Source organism: Cottoperca gobio, chromosome 5 (genome assembly GCF_900634415.1).
Source record: "Cottoperca gobio chromosome 5, fCotGob3.1, whole genome shotgun sequence".
In the NCBI taxonomy this organism is placed as follows: domain Eukaryota; kingdom Metazoa; phylum Chordata; class Actinopteri; order Perciformes; family Bovichtidae; genus Cottoperca; species Cottoperca gobio.
In genome coordinates, this window is record NC_041359.1 from 23,097,529 (window position 1) to 23,119,028 (window position 21,500).

A 21,500-nucleotide genomic window follows, 5' to 3' on the forward strand; every position below is an offset into this window, starting at 1 on the left:
TTAATTTTACACTTATAGATTTATGTGCTCATATGTGGCCATTTATAGAGGACCGATAATACTGTGGTCCCACATCAAGGCCGCCTGGATTTGGCAAAGACAATTTGTTCTTTTTAAAGAAGGTGTGGCTTTTTATAATTAACATGAAGTTAGTGCTCGTCTTAAGGTTCCCACAAGGGAAGAAACCAAACACTTAAAAGAAAGAGGACACCATTTCTGTTTTTTTAAATAAAGATTATTATTTTTTTAAATACATTGCAACCACAAAATAATACACACAAGAACAAAATAGTTTTTCTCAACTTCCCTTTTTAGTACTCACAGATTTAGTGGTCGGACGAGTACAACATTAACATTGTCATCGTGTCGTACTTCCAGACGGCAGATTAATTTTAATGTGTTTACACACCTCCTGTCAAATCCCTCTTTAATAAACACAAGCTGTAACACGATCAGTCTGCTACTATACTGCTTTATTCCTGCACATGTACTCCTCTTGCATGTTCAAGTATTTAGAAAACATTATGCGGTTTGTGTTAGTCTCAATAAATGTCAGGTGTCGGCAGTTTCCCTCAGGTCTACGTCAGATGTTACTTCCTCAGGCCACGCTTGGTTTTTCTGCCCTTTGAACTGAGAATAAAAAGAAAGTCAGCACACAACCTGCCTGTAATGCACACTGAACTTTCACTTCCATGGAAAACGCTTGAGATGTGTCGATCTGTGTGTCACATGCTGATGCCGATCTTTTGATTCCAATAAACGAGCAAATAAATCACTCTCTGTCGCTGCCTTTGAAATGTCATTTCAGACATCAGCTCACCCCAAACAAACCTTCTCTTAACAGTTTCAACCTTTGGATTCAAAGCAATTTCTGCTCATCATTCAGAATCTCCGATGTTTTCTCACACGTGCATGGAGCAGCTGCAGACCAGAATCTTTTGGGTCGGGCATCCTGAAACTACATTTAGTGGTTTTCCTTTCTCTGATGACAATTTTCATAATTGTTTTTTTATTATACAGAATTACAAAAGCAAAACTTTTGCGGAAAAATTAACTTGATTTTGTGTTATTTAATACTCTAATCTTCTTGTGACTACTTCCAGGGGTCCCGACCCCCAGTTTGGGATCTCCGGCACTACAGAAAGCTGCTGCTGGCCTCCTGCACTGACAGCTTGTCATAGCTGTCTGCTGTTGTAAGGGGATTTGCTACCAAATAGTTGACTTCTATCTTTATCTGCTGTTGCTACTGTTGCTACCTGATCCCTGCAGCTTCCCTTTGAATACATACATTTAAAAACTTTAGCTGAAACTGTGACAAATAAAGAATGAAGGCTCTTTTCCAGAGGGATACGTGTGTGAAATGATCATTTACAGTATTAACGTTTTGCACAATCTGCAGGACAACCTATATAAGCTTGTTCAAGTTTTGTGTCAGGAGGATGGGTCGACATAATTTGGATGTCAGCAGGGCCCGGTCACTGTTTTATTGTGAGCTACATTGACACAGATGATATCACGTGGCAGTTATAAGATCTCTCAGCTGTTGATCCTGCATTACAACCCCATCTCTCCTTCGAGACTGACTGTATGCATGTTGTCCAGATGCCCCAGCTTGCCCTTTGTTAAAACACCTCTCATGTGCTCTTCGCTTTTTGTTTTCCCCCCAGTCCTGTTTGCCTGCTCGGGAAACTTTAGTCCTGCTGTCGGGCGGCTGAAACAAACAGCTGCAACTGATGCCGCTTCAAACAAATGGAGATCAGTGTAGCGAGAGAAGCTGCGGGGAAGTTGACGGGGTCACTAGGTGAACGTTTAGACGTGTGAGTCTCAGCAGGGAATTATTGATTTCTGCAGTACTTAAATAAAAGTAGTGATATCACAGTGCACAGCACAAAAGTATTGGCATCAAGATATACTTAAAGTATTATATTATTGGATTATAATTATTGATGCATGAATGTTTATCATGTCCTGCCTGTTTATTGCGCAATAATCTACAAACAATAAGGCAAGTTGAACATAGAAAGAATTAGTGTCTTAGTAGTACACAATTAAATTAGAACAAAATATAAAACATTAATTAATGTATTTAAAAAACACATTAAAGTGCATTAAATATTAACTAATGAAAGTTTTGTCATTACTTTACACACAGCTGGGTAGCTAATTTGTTGGTTATATTTTGTATTAATAATCTGAATTTGTAAAGTAACTAGTAACTAAGGTTAAGCAATACATGTATTAAAAAGTTCAGTATCTGTAGAAAAAGTAGCAGAAAATGAATTACAAATATCTCAAATGTATACTTAGTATAATAAACTGCTCCTGATACAAGGATGGGTTCAATGCAGAGTCTACATCTCCCTGTGTGTGCTGTGTTCATGTGTGTGAGCATTTCCATTTCCACTTACACTTTCTGATGGTCACTGACTCGGTTTCTCAGCACGGTGACCTGTGAAAAGAGTTGTTCAAAGGTTTAAAGAAATGCCAAAACAAAGTCTGACATTTGGACATTTACTCCTTGAAACACGTCGATATCTCCACAGAGGCTTCACAGACGTGCACCAGTCAAACGACAACCTGACACGTCCGTCTCCCTTCATTGGTTCGCACTTTGAACTGTGCAGATAGCCCTCACCAATCACTTACTGACTTGACTTTTTGTAACATGTTGGAGTAATAATAACTTCAGTGCGATATGACGTAATTACACAACATTTAAATCACATTTTAAACTAGTTCATTAGTTCAACGTAGATTTAAACTAATATTACAAGTAGTACATTGAACAGTTTTGATAATAAGCCTCTCTTTTCTCTTTAGTCGGGCCGTACAGCGGTCTGGTATATTGATATTATTCTCCCACACCACAAGTGATCTTTGGCTGACGTCCTCTTATGAAACCGGTAGTGAGATACAGTATTATGTTTGGCTTTGTAAATAATTGTTCTCGTAAATCTTCCTGTCGTGGTCCGTTTTCATTCTGGCCTGCGTCCCAGAGTCAAAAGACAGGTTAGTGACATTCACATGACGGCAACAGAAGAGTTCCCGTCCGATGTCTCACCTCATACTTTTGCTTCGCCTGCGTGTATTGAAGTTCAAATTTCTCGGCCTCCAGCTGACGCAACCAGTCCCACAGTTCTTTGGCTTTTTCCCTGCAGAAAGAAAGTGACCGATGGTTGAAAGTATTTGGAACTAAGAGAAGTTTTAAAGCTTTTTTTTGTTCCTTCTTACCGGAGTTTCTCCTCCTTCATGTGATCAACATTTAATTCTTTGCGTCGATCATTTAGGATCTTCTTCTTCTTTTCTCTTTCCGTCTGTTTTTTTGGGCCAGGCTGTGTTTCCTGGTGAGGAAGAGAAGAGGACACACGATGGTGCTGTGAGCATGTACAGTATGTGTGCGACTGTTTTTAAAGATGGCTGAGCGCTTCACCTTGTATCCAGTGAAGCTCAAGTTGGACAGAATCATCTTCTTCCTTGCATCAACTTCTGCTTTCTTCTTCGCCTCTTCCTCTTCTTTTCTGGCTTTCTCTTCCTGGTGGAGAAACAATACGGCCCCTTTAATAAATTCATTGTGTAATTAGACATAGGTGGGATTGGAATATTTAAAAGCGAGTTTCTGTCACCTTTTTTATTATTTTTAATTAATTTACAAACAATAAGGCAAGTTGAACACGGTCACAGTTGTGTTCTGTAAATGTCATTTGTCTTCGGGTACGTACAGCTTGTTTGTTCTGCCGTTCTCTGTCTCTCTCTGATCTTATCTTCATCTGGTCTGCTCTGTCTGACCTGCGAGTCTCCTGAAATAGGAAAGAAAATACATTTTACACACCAAAACACAACCCTCAGTTATAGACTTGGGTAATACAGGAAACTAAAACGTGTGATGTATTGCAGAAGGAGAGCGAGACATGAACATACGATGCGATCTGTGAGGGTAACGAGCTCCTCTTCCTCTTTCTTACGCTTCTCAAAGTGAGCGTCGATCAGAGTGTGCAGCTCAGTCATGTCCTTCTCCATTCGCTTTCGATGAATGTCCTGAAATCATAGCAAGAAGGTGAAATGGGAGTTAATCCAACAATCCCCCCCCCCCCCCCCCCCACATATAAAGACAGCTTTGATCAGATGAACTCACATCAAAGTCAACTTTTTCTCCATCTGGGATTTTAGGAGGTGCCAAGCCGGGAACAAAACCAGGCCTGATGGAGGAGGATGGAAAAACTTACAATCTTTTCATCTTAATACGTCTCTGGATTTAGGTTATATGAATATATTTACTCTGTTCTTACTTTAACTTGGGCTTTGTCTCTTCTGGGTATCCATAAAGAAGAAAAAGCAATGCAAATGTTTTAGTTTATGAGGCAAAAAGTGCATGAATTAACCCACAGAGCTTTTGCACACACGCAGCTTTAGTACTTCCTAAATAACCCGTCCATACCTCCGTCATTGTCCTCTGCAGCTTCTGTTGAAAGATGAGAGGGTCAGTGCAAAGTCAACATTAAAGTAGGGAAGTATGACACTGAAGTGATTCACAATAAGATTTTGAAAAGGTTGTAAAAATGTGTTTTAATTTGTATTTTGGTCATTATCTTTGTATATCTGAGTTTTGATTTAACTTTGAAATAAAAACTTTTATTTGAAGCTTCAGCAGTTTGTAAACAAATACATCTTGTGTCATTGTTGGGTGACACACATCGCCCTCCTGCTGGTCTCTCATTTAAAAGAAGGAGTAGCTGTCAATAATGATGGAGTCGGAACGACTAAAGCAACATATCTGAACATCTCCTGTCGGTGCTGATGGACTCAGTCAGAGAGGAACGCAGGCGTGTTTGCTCTCAGAGTTTTTAGATGATCATCTCAGATAACTCAGATAACTCATGAGTCCCTGCCCAACACAACCCTGCAGAGTATATCAGTCCATCATAGCTAATGTTTGGTTCATTGTATTTCAATTTGCTTTTCATTAATTACTCGTACGTCGTTCATCCTTTAAAAGGGCGTCAGAGCTATAAATAGCACAAGACACCGAGAAAGGCAATACTTCTGTATCTGCATGATTTCGGATTTATATTTAGATGTTACATAAACCACGCTGCACAACTCACAATGGACATTTCAACAATAACTGCAAGTGTACAGGTACAGCGATGGTATGATAGTATCACATATATTCCCAGACTTACATGTCATCACTGTCCTGTGAAGTGTAAATATTAAGATAAATAAATCATTTAAAATGAGATGATTTGAAAAGATTTATTGTCATGAGGCTGTTTTTTAAAGGTAAAAACAGGGACAATATTTTCCTTTTGCACGTGTGCACTAATAATGACTGTGATTAAATCGCTGCAAACAGTGTGTTAGAAAGAAAGTCTATTTACAGCTGACATGCAAACAGATATTAGCATAAGCAATACTACCTTCTCTCTGCACCTCCTTCTCTACCTCCTCCTCCTCCTCCTCCTCCTCCTCCTCCTCCTCCATCTCCTCCTCCTCCTCCTCTACCTCCTCCTCCTCCTCCTCCTCCTCTGTGCAAAGCAAGCATGTAGAGTTAGCAAGCAAACAATGGGAACATCTCATACAGCATCAAGATCAATATTATTTCTGTGTGCATTTTTGAGCGTGCCTTCAAAACCTAGACGACTCTTTACTTGAAGAACATTTGCAAACAGCATTTTCTTATATTTCTCTAATATTTACAACCTAAATATGCAGTTATTGGTAATGGAGGATATGTAGCTTCTTTTAGATATTACTTGTTGTTTTTAATTAAGCTGTGCAGACACATACAAAAAGGTTTATCAATGTAATTTATTATAACAGATACTCTGAAGTCGGGAAACGATTGCCTGCTTTCCCACATTTAGCTTTTGCACTATTTGTATAAAAGGTAAAGTGCTCTGTTTTCTGTTCCCAACTGTTCTCTCCTCACTGGGCCTCTGTGGGAGAAAGTGGCACCAGACCTTTAGTCAGAGTCCCTTCAGCCACAGAGTGTAACTCAACCTCTTTCCACTGCACAGAAGGTAAGCCAACCTGCATTAGAGGACCTCCAACAGGCAGAACAATGAAAGTGGGTATTGTGCTTGTGCCGCTGTCTTCCCCAAGGTCCTCTATTGAGAACATAAGCTGACCTACATTGCTCTCCAACAGCGACTCCTACTCCTCATAGGGGGGGGGACAGGTGCCGCTTAGCTTCAGGAACAGCCGAGCTGTACACTGGCCCGCATGGACAGCATCACAAAGGAGATAGAAATAGAGGAACGACCCTTTATCTCCCTGACGGCGACCTATTGCACCATTTGAACTGAAAAGGTCAGATCCACTGGGATCTATGCGCAAGGTGAGCTGTCTCCAGCCTCAGACAGAGAGGACCGACTGAGAGGCCAAAGGTCAATCTGAGCTCAAGCAGCTGCTTCTACAGTGGCACCAACACGCCAGAAATACAGTATGCTGTATGGTGAAGCCAGCAGCTTAGCAGAAGCAGTGTGTTAAGTAACTTTAAATGCAAGGCTCAAATGTGAAAAGCATGTAACAAACCAACCGAGGTTTAGATTTAGAAGCAAACCTTGTTTTCATAGCTGTTGTTTGTATTAAAGCGCATGAATATCCTCGTCTCCAGCAGAGGTCAGCTATGGCAGTGTATATTATTTAACATGGGCACAGACAGAAATGCATTTCTGATATGTACACATGCAGCATAATCTCAATAGTCATGCATTTTTGTTTCACGTGAAGCAGCTGTGTAGCATCCAGCCAAGCAGCGGTGTGAATCTGCAGCCTATTAACGTCAGTGACAAACTGTGAAGGCTCATCTTGAACTGACAAACTGACTTACGCTGTCCCCTGAAAGAAGAAGAAAAACACACCAAGAAATGTTTTGTTATAATTGATTCAGTGTGCGCCGGCATCACTTTGTCGCCATCACTCTCTATTCTACAGAAATGATCCATTTACTCACTCGTACGTGGCATCTTCTGTGTCTGACATGTTTAGGAAGCAGCACCTGCTCAAGTATAAGTCCGATTTAAAAGGTGACACTGCACCAACCAACAATAATAATGACAAATCGAACCCACATGTGTCCATTTGCTGTTTTAAAAACACACAAGAGGAGCACACAGACTTACCCAGATAGAGCGATGTGTGCTTCAGACTGGACTCAATGGGGAATTGTGTACTGTGTCCTTCTCTGTGGGCCATAAGCTTTTAAACCCAGTAGTGGATCACATGGCGGCAAGCATCCCACGTCTACAATGGGTGGGCACATACCTGCAAACAGATGGCAGATAGCATTAACTAGAATGGGAAAACACACATTCTCCATGGACTTGCGTTGTCTATTTTTACACGGCAAAAGTATAGACGGAAGAGCGCGGGATTATTGCTCTCAAAAGGTTTAAGTAACTCAAGTGTGGCAGACGAGAGGAAGGTTGGATGTAATCTTTGTAAACCTCTCGTGCGCAGACAAATAGAGGGAAGATTCTGCAGATCAATACTACGTTTATCACAAGTCCATTTCTATTCCAATAGCATCTGTTACAGTTAGTCAACGGGGGAAATATTGTTTTAAGAGTCAATACCAAATGTGCGGTTCCTGTCACACACAGCGTTTATGATTTATGGGTTCGTACCGTGGATCCACTGTAGCGGGAATCTCTGCTCTGTGGACGTTTGTGATGGTTTATCGTTTCATACACTAAAGGATTAATTGGTTCCCTCTGTTCACGGTTTCTGTTCTTATTGTGAAACGTGTGCAAAATAAGAACAGCAACAACTTCTTCCCTAAACTGAGTGTTTCATGTAGTCATATCGTTCAGCAATATTCCCAGAGCAGGTTGCCAAGGGAATGAGTGAAATAAAACTCCCTTCCCCGGCACCGTCTGCTGCACCTCGCCTTTAATCTCTGCCCTCACATGCAGCAACGTGCCATCAACAACACCCTTCATGAACATGCCAAGTCTTTTGATACTCCCAGCGTTTGCTGTTAATATTAAATGTGACCCCACCGTCGGGGTTACGGTGTGACTCATCAGATGTCTCTCGTGAGCCGGAGCCAAAATGTATCTCTGATTAAACGGAGTTCCCCCTTCACTTCAACTCTGGCCTTGTTTACACATTGTTTGATGCTATTTTGAAGTCTTGTGGAAAGTTCAAGTCAGAAGTCTTAACTCTTGTCGAGTCTCAAGTCCTTCGGGGGGGCTCATAAAAATTAGGTCACGTCACTCAAGTCTTCAGGTCTCTGAAGGCTTCCATGTAACATCGTGTTTGAACATTTTCCATTCAAAACTAAGATATAAGTGTTCTCTCATAATTCAGACGAGTTCGATTCAACAGGCCGAATACAATAATTAGATATTTTAGGTGTGTAGATATTTGCTTTTTATTAATTATTGCTATATTTGAAGATTTAATCACGACAAACGACACTTGACTCAAGTCTTAAGAGGATTCCAGTTTCTCAAGTAAAGTTCTCAGAAATGTGTTGTTGATATTATATATATATATATATATATATATATATATATATATATATATATATATATATATATATATACATATATATATATATATATATATACACATATATTTATATCCTTAGATCCTCAATTTTGTTTATTAGGTACTTCTAGACCTAGACAAGACAGCTGCATTTCATGTGACATTATATATATATATATATATATATATATATATATATATATACTCATCTAATACTATTGGCAGCAATGCATTACAAACCTACTGTGATGGTGGGTTGAACTCTCTAATTGTCACTTAATTATAACACTAAAGGGAAGCCCCAGGAATTTTACAAATGTGTCTTTTTATTTTATTTTTATGCTCAACATGCTCACTTTGTAATGATAGTAATTATTATTGTAAGTGTGTGTGTGTGTGTGTGTGTGTGTGTGTGTGTGTGTGTGTGTGTGTGTGTGTGTGTGTGTGTGTGTGTGTGTGTGTGTGTGTGCTTGTGTTTGAATGGTTTAATGTAGATGTAAGATGCAACAGTGCGTACCAGTCAAACAATCACAGTTATGGAGCTCCTTTGATGACATCAACGTTCTCCTCCTTGTTTTGTCGTGAACGCCGCTCGTCTGGCTCCTGAGTCGACTAAAACAAACAAGAGAAACCACTTAGGCCTAATGCTGGTTAACCCTGCCATGGCACCCGGCCTGACGGGGATCTTCAGCTCAAACAAGACTCACTGTCTCTAAGATACATTCTTAATCCACTCTTTTCAATAAGCAGTACATTTGGTGAGATATAAACAATACTTTGATCCATTAAATAAAATCTTAAATTGCTGAATTGCTGGTTGGATAATCTTTGTCTTAGTAAACTGTGAACTGATACTGACACCTTGTGGTGGAAGTGACCATAAGAGGATGAAACACATCTGGCTGCTCTTTCTTACTTATCTCGTCTTTAAGTACTAAAATAATCCTCATAATAAATATGAAGATACTTTAGATCAGAGCTGAAACGACGTCTGAAAGTAAGCGCCAACTATTTTAATAATTGATCTGTTTGAGTAGTTCTTTCACATTTGCTTGTTCCAGCTTTTATTTCTTTTATTTAAGTTGTACATTAAATATTTATTTGTTTTTAGGCTCTTGAGGGAGCAAAAGAAGTACTTCACTTTGTATTAAGATAATTTATTTGTGTTTTGTTTAAGCATTTAGTGTCCAAGGTTGTACCTGGGGAAGTATTTTAGTTCAGGCAGGTGCACAGGGCAGGTGAGACTCACACACATGACATACTCTACTTGTAGTTGAATATATCAAACGCACCCCTCGCATTGAAGCGGGCCCTTTTTATAGCTACACGCTTCGTTGGACAAATAGCATTTTCATGATGAAGCTAACAGTCCAGTCATCAAATCAAATCAAATGTATTTATACAGCCCAGTATCACAAATTATACATTTGTCTCAGTGTGCTTTACAGACTGTACAGGATACAACACCCTCTGTCCTTAGACCCTCTGTCCTTAGACCCTCTGTCCTTAGACCCTCTGTCCTTAAACCCTCTGTCCTTACACCCTCTGTCCTTAGACCCTCTGTCCTTAGACCCTCTGTCCTTACACCCTCTGTCCTTAGACCCTCTGTCCTTAGACCCTCTGTCCTTACACCCTCTGTCCTTAGATCCTCTGTCCTTAGACCCTCTGTCCTTAGATCCTCTGTCCTTAGACCCTCGCACAGCACAAGGAAAAACTTCCTAAAAGAAACCCCATAATTAAAGGGGGAGAAATTGAAGAAACCTCAGGGAGAGCAACTGAGGAGGGATCCCTCTCTCAGGACGGACAGACGTGCAATAGATGTCGTGTGTACAGGATTACATTACAGGTCATTTAGCAGACGCTCTTATCCAGAGCAACTTACAGTGAACTAAGTACAGGGACAGTCTCCCTGGAGCAGCTCAGGGTTAGCCTATGCTAGCTCGCGCTCCTGCAGGCCTGTTGGTTGATGTTTTGACTGTCTGCACATTTGTTGCTGTCCATCTATTTTCTTGAATTGGTAGCGATTGTTAAATAATTATTTACTTTCGGTTTGCATTAGGCCTGCATAAATGATTTAAGTAGGCTAATAGTAACGTAGAGCCTCAGTTGTTCCTGTTATATGTTCCTGTGTGTGTGTGTGTGTGTGTGTGTGTGAGACAAGCAGTCCACAAAAAGTACACATGAAAGCAATATCTTAAACAGCTGTCCCTCTTTAATATAAGAATGAAGTTCAACCACAAACGAAAGACTGCTACATGTCATTTCAGTGATAATGAAACAAAACACACAGAAAATGTATATAAAATAATACCAAGACATTCTCTGTCTCCCTGTGAAGTGCTCCGTGTTCATGCGTTTATGTTTTGCATTCTGCACTCTTTGGCTCACAAGTGAAGGTACATGATGAAAGGGGACTCTCTTAATAACAGCCTTGTTACTGGCTTTGGCCGACTGCTGCATCAAACATCTTCTTGCGTCCCTCCATGCCCGACATGGCTTCCACATTCTTCCTCCAGTCGCTCACCTCCGCCGTCTTCTCCTGCGCACAGAGAAACACAGAGACTTTTATGAAGCCTTTCCCACTGAAGGTGTTCTGCACATTTGGATGCATGAAATCTCTGTTCAGCGTCCAACCACAGAGGAATCCTTGTTTAACATCATTTGATATCTTGACCCTTTCACCAGTGGGGGTTTTAACATTGTTTTGGCAAGCTAAGAAAGCTCATTAATAAGTTTCACACTCTTGTCAGTCACCCTTCATAAATACATCAGACAGTTATGTGCTACATAAAGTGGCACCATGGGAAACATCTCTGCAAAGCTGCACAGTGTGTGCCATGCCAATACATCAGGAGTGTGTCCTGTCATGTTCTTCGCTTTCTCTGTATTTTTCCCAAACCCACCTTTTCTGTGTCCTCCTTCTTGACTGATTTAAGATTAGCTCGCAGATCCATAGAGACCTTGTGTTTGGAGCCCAGCAGGGAGCGCAGGATGGCATCAGCAGAGACCCTCACCCTCCTCAGGCTGGGTCTCTTAAACTTCCCTCGCAGGTCCACCACCTTGATGTTTAGGTCTTTGATCTGCAGAGAAAGTAGAGAGGAAGTACACTTAGGTCGTGACAGCTATTCAACTGGTTGATTTAAAACTAAACTTTCTTGGTACTAAACTACATCTCGCTGTTGCAGATACGAGATACGTGCTCATTGTTATCTAATGTCCAGTTACCTCTCTGGTGTTGTGCAAGACTTTGGCTTCAATATCATATCGCTCCTCGTCCGCCACGTCTATTTTGGCATGCAGCTCTTCACACAATGTCTGAAAACAAAAGGATATTCACTTTGAAATAATGTCGCTAAAGACCTGATGAGTTCTAGTTTGCAAATATGAACATATGTGGTGAATGTGAAACCCCACCTGTAGCTCAGCTAACGACATGCAGCCGGTCTGTACGGGAGGAGACTTCTCTTCCAGGTACTTCTCCTTCTGTTCCTGTTTTTCCTCCATCTCCTGCTCCAGCTCCTCCATGGCCGTGGCGACCATCAAGCTCTGAAATATACCACACGCAAATTTAAGTGTTGGATTTACAGTGAAAAACACCGTTGTGCAAACTGGACTTGAGGACTCACCTTCAGCATGAGCTTGCGAGACGCTGAGATTTTAGATTTCTGATGCAAAAAGATATATTTTTATTTTATTATCATCATCTGTGCGCCTGTTCAGTTATGATAATCTTCAGTGAGTAATCTTACCTCTGGTCTGTGGGTAGAAAAGAAAGAAAGAAAGGAAATGACACAGAATACATGTAGAGTTAGCTTTCAATTGCAGACACTTGTATTGTATCTGATAGCTTCCATATTATACTTCATGATGTGCTTCTATAGATAAATCCCATTCACCGTATGCAACTGATACTCAGACACACAACACACTTACGCTTTCTCAGGCATCTTGGCTATTTCAATTCCCCCTGGAAGACAAAAATAAAAGCTTTTTCCTCTGAAGTGCTCAACAGTGGGGACCACTTGGGTCAAGTGCCCCAACGGGCCCTTTCAGCCCCACTATGCATACATACCAGTCGTCCGTATAGTGTTACAAGAATGGAAAAATACACTATTTATAGAGATACATTGATCTTTTTAAAGCTGTTGTGTTAATTATTACCCCATCTTTTATTATGTAGCATTTGTATTATATATTAAATTGACTTTAGTAAAGGTCTTTTCACATGGCCGACCTTGTTTGTTTTGTTTACCAGACATTGTTGTGTCTTACTGGTAGAAAGGCCGGCTGGACACAATCACCCAGTCACCTCTGAGTGCTGATAGCACAGACATCTGTCAGAAAGCAAAGTGACGGCAGACAGGGAGAAGCATGCGAGGCCCCAACATGGCAGCTCATCCAGACAGATGACATTTCCCCCCCTCAGTCCCGCTGGAGAAAGACACATATACGCCAGGGTCCCCAATTCTCAGAACAGAAGTGACCCAAACTTTTGTTTTTAACAATGCTCAGCTCCACGTTCCATTAATAAATGTTATGGAGAGGAAAAGGAAAGTGGATGCTCTATATATTGCAGCGTTCGGTGACATTTACTTTAATTTACGCCAATTATTTCCATTATTGATTCATCGGCTTAATCTATAAAATATCAAATTTGCTTGTTTTGTCTGACTAACATTTCATCTTCGAAAGATATTCAGTTTACTACCATAGATAAGCATTATATCCTCACAATTTAATGTAGGAATGTTGAAAACATTATCAAATCTCTGGGTGTATTGTCAATTACTGGATACGTATCTGGATTAGCCAAACAACAGACTGTTCTGTGGGTTATTTTATCCATTAACCTTTATTCATTTCTCAAATGTTTCATCACAATATATATCAATACTGCAAAATAAAACTAGCTTACATGTATTCTGATAGCACAGTGTATCCAAATCATTCATAGTTCTATTATGTGTTATATATATGTCGTGTGTAATCCAGTTTAACAGAGATTTATGTTAGTTGTCATAGTTGTAGCAATTAGATTTCCATTTAAAACGTTTTTTGTTAAACGTTTTTATCAATTTATAATTAGTTGATTAACAAATTAGCTAATCTACAGAACATTTATTTATTTTTAAAGCACAAATAGCTAAAGAAATTGCTGGTTCCAGCCACTCAAATGTGATTATTGGCAGTTTTCTGTGATAGTAAACTGAATATCTGACAAAACAACAAACAAGACGTCACCACAGGCTCTGCTATTTGATGACATCCTGTTGTGCAGACCATGCGATTAATCCACAATGAAAATAATTGTTAGTCGCAGCCCTAAATGTAAGATTGGTGAGACACCTGGTGAGATTTTACTGGAATACTGTGATTTCCGAAATACCAATATATTATTAAATGTGTAATCTAATTGATAAAAACCACCACAACCATTAACACGGACTGGGGGGGGCAATACTTACACAGAAGTAAGAACTATACATTGAATTGACAGAGATTCACGGCCTTACCTTTCTGTGTTGATGCTGTGGATGTAGACGGACAAAGTGATGGAGAGAAGAACGCACCAGAATATTTATCTCCCCTTTGTCCCTCATGTCTATCACAAGGAGACTTAAATAGAAACACACACACACACACACACACAAATACACACACACACACACACACACACACAAATACACACACACACACACACACACACACACACATGAGAGGGGGTGGTCTGGATAACAATGAGTGTGATGCTCGTGTTGTGTTCACAGATCACTGCTCGCTGCTTCTTTTATAATAATGTGTGTGAACTTTTCTGTGCGCCAGGGCGGGATGAACAACATCCTTGTTGACTTTCACCCGTTAATCTCTTTTCCTCTTTTACGTGCGTAAACTATTTAAAGGTAGGATCTTCTCTGCTCTTTCTAGCCCAGTTTTGTTCATCCAAACAGAGAGCTGCAAGTTTATAAAGAAAGTTATAGACTTCAAGCAGCTTGTGTTGTTGCTGAAGATCATTTTCTGAGATTTTCTTTGGCTTCAGAGAGTGATGTTGGAGACGTGCCCCGTCCCCCCTGAGACTGCACGGCCCCGTTGGTCTGATTAGGATAATAGCTGCAGACAATGCTAAGCCACGGTTTTAAGGCAGGAATGCAGTTTCCAGTATACATTCAGCTAAAGCCAACAACTAAACATAGACAAATTGCAGCACCATGTGTTGTGCTGCCACTCTTTAAATCTGGGTCTAAGCTTTCATACTGTATGTGTGCACACTTTTATTGTGTGTGTGTGTGTGTGTGTGTGTGTGTGCAGAGCAAAATGTAAACACATCAAAGTGCTGAGTTCACTCATGCAAGGACAATAAATCCTTAAATTGGTCAGGGTTAGGGTTTGTGTTTGTGTTAGAGATTTAATTGTCTTCAGCTTGTGGCACAAACTTTAAAGTCCAGTTTGAAAGTCGCTCACATACAGAGCAACACTTATTAGGGACACAGCAGCGGTGATCTCAAGGTGATCAAAGTGGTCGCAGATGGAGAGACCTGCCTTGCCACCCATAGAGCCACTCCGCCAGCATGGAGAAGAAATGGAAAGCTTTGGATTGATATTCGTGTCGTGGGAATATAAATGAACAGACACTTAGTTTTCCTGGACCGCAAGTGCTGCCTGTTGCTATCATGACACGAGAAAAAGGAAACCAACGCTATTTTCACATATGCCTTCTAGGCTCTTTAATCATTTAACTGTACCGAAGCCACAGTCTGCAGGGACGGCGGGGGATTACATCATTACCAGCTCTCGCCAAGGAAAAGTACCAGAACGTCTCTGGATTTGTTGCTTGGCTACTTTTTCTTAAAACAAAGTTATTAAAATGCTCGTAAAATTGCCTAATCAAGTGACACACTTGCAAATGATAAGTCAATTAATGGTTAAGTCGATTGATAGAAAATGTATTCACAACTAATTTGATAATTGATCAAACATTTGTCTTTTTTATTTTAGGGAACAAAGCCAAAGATCTGCACATCCCAGTTTCTTTAATGTGAATTTGCAGCTTTTTTAATTTTACTACTTCTCTTTTATGGACTTTTTGGTCAAAACCAGTATTTTGGTAAAGATGTCACCTTGTTAAACGCCACTCTTCCAAATTATATTCCTTCATTTGGTGTTATGACGATGGTGGTGGAGAATCCTATCGGTCCAAAATCTCCATAGGTGTTGAACTGAGTTGACCTCGTAGACCAAAGCATTTGATTTATATAATATTCACACTCCTCAAACCAGTCTATGGTTTTAATTTTTTTAAACCCGTCTTGTAACGCTTCGTCAACGACCGTAGTACTAAAAACAGAATTTAAATGCTGCAGCTCTTTACATTGAACTCATGCTTTACAAATGTGGCGACATATGTGTGGCTGATGCATTGTCTCGCGCTTACAGTGGAGCAGCAGGCTGATCAGTGGGATAACTGGCGAGTTGCCTCCTGAGACCACAGTGACTGTGACCTGCTGGGCCAAAAGCCCTGCTATTCATTACATTTCATATGTATAAAGGGCCCTGTGTACTGTTCACATCAAGGATGGGACACCATGAGACATGTTAGCGCTGAAACTCTCTTTGGAGTTTTGTTGGAGGACGTATGAAGATAATTGCATTTGCAGCGTCTGTAGTTGGATCCTCTTTTATAGTTTTTAGTGGAGTTAGATGGTTTGAAATATGCAGGACTGTTCAGCTCTCGCTGAGTCAGGACTTTAAAGTCCCTGCTGCTGATTTGATTTATGACAGAGATCCAGGCTGTTGGCTCATGGCAGCTGATTATAATTCCTCGGTATATATGGCAGCAGGATTAACAAAGTGCTGTGTGTGTTTGTTGGACTGTCTCTAGGAAACTGAACACTGACTCGTTTTTATTTTTTTACATGCCAGCGGATTATAAAGCACATTTACAGTAAAGTACAGAAGTTTTCACATGTGACACATGGTTTGAATCTTTAAGAATTCAAAATGTTCACTGCAGCTGTAATCTTTGCTTTTTATGTCATGTAAATGTACAACAACAACTGTTGGTTTAATCTCGTATTTAAAATGTATTTTTGTTCAGGTAAAGTCTGATGTGAAAGGTAATTGACCCCTGAGCCTCGCTCTCTGAGTTAGCATACTGTTGCTCCGCCTGTCAAGCTTTCCCTTCTTGCACATGTGCAGTTTACAGTAATAACGGAAGATTTACCTTCAAAGTATTTAGTGATTCAGACACTATTTCTAGCAAGTTGTTTCTTTTTGCTAAAAGGATAACTGTCACGAGCAGATATTTTTAGCTGCAGCTACAAAGCTAATAAAAAAGAAAAAGGAGTTTGGTTGGGTCTGCTGAAGTGTAAACAGTCTCCAGATCTAACCCAAGGCAGGACAGAGCTGCTAACATTAACCTTACTGACACACAGTGAGGAACAAGGACAGAGTGAGGCTGGGGCTTTTTCATTTAACATGTTGCCCCATAAAGTAATGTCGTAGTTTAGGAAATATTTCTTGGAAGTAATGCTCGGTTACTGCTGTAGCTGGGAGTTAGCTGGGCATGCTAAGTGTTCGAGCAGACAGGTCTCTCTGCTGCCCTCTGGTGGGTAAAGAGCTGAAGGGCTGTAAACAACATGTTTGTGGTATTTTCATAGTTGCAGCCGGACATTTAAAGCAAACGTGTTTATATTTTAAGATGTCTACAAGGTCAGGGATGAAACACATTTCATTTTTACTTTCTCTCTACTCTAAACGCACAAAGACTGCAACATATACCAGTGTAATACTTTAATCTTTGTGTGGATTTCAGACCTAGTTGTCACACACACACACACGTTGTCGTCGGCCCCAAAACAAACAGCTGCCTCTGCCAGCACCACCACAGCTGCCTGGCTCTCTGGTCAGTGTGCCAACTCCTCGGTGCAGGCAGAGACAGGGCTGAGCGACCCCGTTGTTCCGAACAGCTGGCGTTTGATGATGATTAGAAGGAACAACAACAAGCACACCCAATACCACATAAACGAACGCGCTGATATCAGGCCAGAGTCGCAGAAAGTACAATGGCAATTGTGCAGAGCATGCCAAACGATCATGCGAAAAACAACATTTTCCATTGTTTTTATTTTGCGTCTCAGCAATAAATCATATGTTAAGACGATATGTAGAGGGTTTGACATGTAAGGCAGAAAGGAAAGCTTTATCTTGAGAGTAACTGAAGCAGGATGTGAGCCAGCTTTTTCCGAAGGTGTCAGAAACATGTTGATCTTATTTTGTTCTCGCTCAGACGCCGACTGATACAGATGTTTATCAAACTCAACATTTGCCAAACTTAGTACAGTGTCTCTTTAGTGTTTTAAACAGTTTTTTAATTTGTTCAGAATGGAGCCAACTTTCAGTTAACCACTTAGTTTAAACACAATGTGAACATCCAAACAGAGTTAGTGTGTTTAAGCATATCTTGTTCTTTTTAAGCAGTCAAAAACTAGGACATCGTAAACCAGATTTAAATCCAACAGAGGCAAAAAAAAAAAAAGAAGTGCCTCATTTGCTCCTCTGTGCCTTTAGCTGGAGTGAAGGGGGAGCGTAAAGTAAGCTAAATATTGACGGGAGGATCCTGGAAGCGTTGATATCAGAGCCATGTCTGTCCCAGGTGGGCCGAGGCTTCAGGCTTTACTGGGAATGAGCCAGAGCTCCTGCACCCTGACCAAAGCCAAACCCTTTGGGACCGAAGTTCTTTGCATAGCAACCTGTGAACGAAATCACAAAGACTGAGAAACACTGCAGACAAAATACTGGTGTATTAAACTTTGTTATTGGTTATTTATACATGAGGTCATCATCAAATGTGAATACAAATATACTAAATGGCAAAATGTCAGAGGGGCTGCTGAACTATCGGGCCTCTGTCTTAAGTAATTTAGAGCAACTGCTTCTGCAGGTTGAGGTTCAGATATCACCGGCGTCGTACAATTATACTGCCTATTCAAAACAACTGCAATACAGTCCTGCAGAATGGATTCCCTGAGGAGAATCCTCTCAGTTTGCAAATAATGTATCATTAGTGACAGCTGTGTGTGTAGATTTGATGTGAGGACTGCAAGCAATGGTTATTTTCATCATCAATTAATCAATCAATCCATTATTTGGTCTATAAGATATCAGTAGCATCAGCAGATATCAGTAAGATAGCACTAAGAGAATGTTTGACATTTTTGCAGGACAGTTGCTGATTACATTTTCTGCCCATCATTAATCAAACCAGTTGACACAAACAGACCTTTACAGAAGATCTCCCCGTCTCTATCGGCGAGGGTCGTGGACTCCAGTCCTTTGCCACACTTGGCACAGCGAAAACAGCCTTTATGCCAAGACTGATGAGAGAGCAGACGGTTGTTTTAAGCTCAAGAATATACAGAGAACGGACAAATGGTCTACTTTTATTCTTAAGTTTGAGATAACGTGCGTAGATCATTCTCACATTGCCTCCTCCGACAACCTTCTCAGCAGCGTACACTGTTTTCCCACATCGAGGACACACATCTGAGCCCCCTGCTTTCTGGGCGAACTTTGAGGCGTTGGGATTGTTTGAAGGGCGATGAGGAGCTTGTCTGTCAAGAAAAAAAACAGAATCTGAGAGTAAATTAAGTGCTACTTACTTGTTTTGTTTGTGCACACTTCAACATAAAATACTAATATATTATATATATATATAACTTCATACTGTTCTCAGTAGTTAGATAACTAAAGTGTTGTTTTGCTCACACTTCAGGCTTGATCCCAAGTCCCTCTCCTGTGTCCATACTCAGAGTGCCGGCTCCTCCCCCGAAGCCGTAGCCTTTTGGCCCGTATTTCTTGCCATAGCATGATTTGCAGTAGATCTCATCCACGTGGACGGCCACTGTTGTGCTGTCTAAGTTCTTCTTACAGACCACTTTCAACAACAACAACAACAAAAAAGAGGGGGAAAAAAACAAAACACATTAGAAATACAATCTTGTATTTATTTTTCTTTACTCTCACAAGCATCTAACAGCAAACCAACTCCCTTTCTCAGAAACACAGATGATTAGCCGTGACATTACCCCAAACTATGCGTGACATTTTAAAGAGGAAACCACTATGTGCTTAGCTGGCTCAGATAAATACTTGTCTGTGCTGGAGGGGGAAGTATGTGTGTACCTTCCTCTGCCATATAAGGCCAAATCTTTGTCACATGTTTCCACTGGATCCTAATAAGGGCCGAGATGTCTGAGCGAAAACCTGCAGATGCTCACTTTCCTAACCCTGATGCCAAACACTCTGCATTCCAGCCTGGCACCTCTTGTGATTCCCGTGTTGTTTACGCTCTGGAAGTCAGTCAGTAGACATATAAAGCAGATTACCTGTGAACTTAAAAATACTTACTGCACAGAAAACAGGATTTATGCCAGCTCTTCCCCTCGCACTGCACTTCCTCAGCAAAGTAGACGGTTTTCTGGCAGCAGCCGCACTTGTTTCCTCCTCCGAAAGGCATTCTGTAAGCATGCATGAGAGCCTGTTGTGTACATTTTTCATTCCTTGTGTATATATTTAACATCTTTCATCTGGAGTACAGATCAGTGTCGATCAGCAGACAGAGGCCATCTGCAACACTTAAGGCGAGATGCAACAATAGCTATAAAAGGAGAGGTACCAGTTTGCTATGATATGCTGCCCTTTCTGTCCCTCGTCTTGTTTCAGGACTGTTCATCCCTGATAATAAAATGCAAAGTATACCTGCTGGTGTTGCTCAGATAGCACCAAACCACCCTCATAAAAGATAAGATGACCTCAGAATACCTCTGTTTTCACACCGCACCAGTGTCTGCTCTGAGTTCCACAAATTAAATGTCTTTTTATGGCGATGACCTCATGCAATGAGGGTCGTCATCCACACAGCACGTCACCAATCTACTAGATTGCTCTGGATAAACAGGAAATTCCTTGAATTTTATTTTGTAATCACTCAAGTTAACAGTCGTGACCCCAGACAACCTAACAAGCTACAAAACAGATGATCCGACTGTAGTTACTCAAGATAATAATAAGTAAAAACACTGTTTATGGATAGTTTCAGCATAGCCTACAAGAATGACTTTAAAAACATTATAAGCAAGCTTTGTTTTGCAAACCAGCAACACTTTGTCTCTAAACCCCATATTTAAAAGAGTTGATAAAAATGTTTTTATTGCAAATAGTAAGTAATAAAGAGAACCTATAAATAATAATAATGTAATCTTTTTGTTCAGGATTGTTGTCCTGCTGGCTCTCTCCAAAACATAAATTATAAAACAGAATATTAGACATTTTATGTTTCCATCTGTTGCCTATGAAATCATTTTGACCAGTTAAATTAAAACATAACAAAAAAGAATATTACAAACTTGTCAGTTCTAATATTAAAGCAAACAGTCAAGTGTTGAGATATTTAGCTATGTTTTCTGTATCCTTCCATTTGACAATCTTAAACAAACCTACCTGTCGTGAGGTGAAAGGCTGATCCTCTCGGTGGTATTAAAAGATGTGCGAGTTGAGGAGAGACACTGGTCTGATGAGAAGAGGCAGAGGGAGGCTGAGTGGACACCAGGCTGAACTGAGGGAGGAGTCAGGACACCGACAAGAACGAGGGAGAGAGATGTAGGGAGGAAAAGGAGGAGAAAGATAGTGAGGGACGGAAAGAGAGATATCCGACATCTCCATGAATGAGAAACTGTCCCTCTTGGTGAAATAACAGAACCTCATGCCAGAAGATAAGTCAGAGTTAAAAGATGGACGGTCTATAAAGGAGCACACGCTGTTGTTGTTGTTGCAATTACATTAAATTGCAGAGTTTCAGCTTTAATTTGAGGTTGTTTCACATATACAAAGAGTGTAGGGGACAACGTAAATCTGCACATTTCTATAATTGGGCCATCACTTAAATTAAATATTTTGAAAATGTAAAATTGATAACTGTATGACCTGTTCAAATTTAAAATGTACAGTCT

The 21,500-nt window shown here is 40.4% G+C and overlaps 3 protein-coding genes across 3 annotated transcripts; all 3 read right to left on the reverse strand.

The window, feature by feature from the left end:
* Positions 1 to 311: 311 nt before the first annotated feature.
* tnnt2b (troponin T type 2b (cardiac)) lies at positions 312 to 4,457 on the reverse strand. Its single transcript, XM_029432020.1, has 10 exons — positions 4,436 to 4,457; positions 4,287 to 4,308; positions 4,133 to 4,196; positions 3,919 to 4,035; positions 3,720 to 3,797; positions 3,431 to 3,532; positions 3,232 to 3,341; positions 3,062 to 3,152; positions 2,409 to 2,449; positions 312 to 630 (listed from the first exon to the last, which is right to left on the reverse strand). Exons 4-10 carry the CDS (start codon positions 4,015 to 4,017, stop codon positions 591 to 593), a joined length of 561 nt encoding a protein of 186 aa, XP_029287880.1. The 5' UTR covers positions 4,018 to 4,035; positions 4,133 to 4,196; positions 4,287 to 4,308; positions 4,436 to 4,457; the 3' UTR covers positions 312 to 590.
* Positions 4,458 to 10,725: 6,268 nt separating this feature from the next.
* On the reverse strand, positions 10,726 to 14,053 carry tnni1b (troponin I type 1b (skeletal, slow)). The gene is made up of 8 exons (XM_029432023.1): positions 14,010 to 14,053; positions 12,430 to 12,463; positions 12,246 to 12,252; positions 12,123 to 12,161; positions 11,911 to 12,042; positions 11,722 to 11,811; positions 11,400 to 11,576; positions 10,726 to 11,035 (listed from the first exon to the last, which is right to left on the reverse strand). The coding sequence occupies exons 2-8, from the start codon at positions 12,441 to 12,443 to the stop codon at positions 10,931 to 10,933; spliced, it is 564 nt and encodes a 187-aa protein (XP_029287883.1). The 5' UTR covers positions 12,444 to 12,463; positions 14,010 to 14,053; the 3' UTR covers positions 10,726 to 10,930.
* A 3,545-nt stretch (positions 14,054 to 17,598) lies between these two features.
* Positions 17,599 to 21,123, reverse strand: csrp1b (cysteine and glycine-rich protein 1b). Its single transcript, XM_029432022.1, has 6 exons — positions 20,992 to 21,123; positions 19,900 to 20,009; positions 19,258 to 19,426; positions 18,974 to 19,103; positions 18,773 to 18,866; positions 17,599 to 18,242 (listed from the first exon to the last, which is right to left on the reverse strand). Exons 2-6 carry the CDS (start codon positions 20,006 to 20,008, stop codon positions 18,166 to 18,168), a joined length of 579 nt encoding a protein of 192 aa, XP_029287882.1. The 5' UTR covers position 20,009; positions 20,992 to 21,123; the 3' UTR covers positions 17,599 to 18,165.
* Between the last annotated feature and the right edge of the window lie 377 nt (positions 21,124 to 21,500).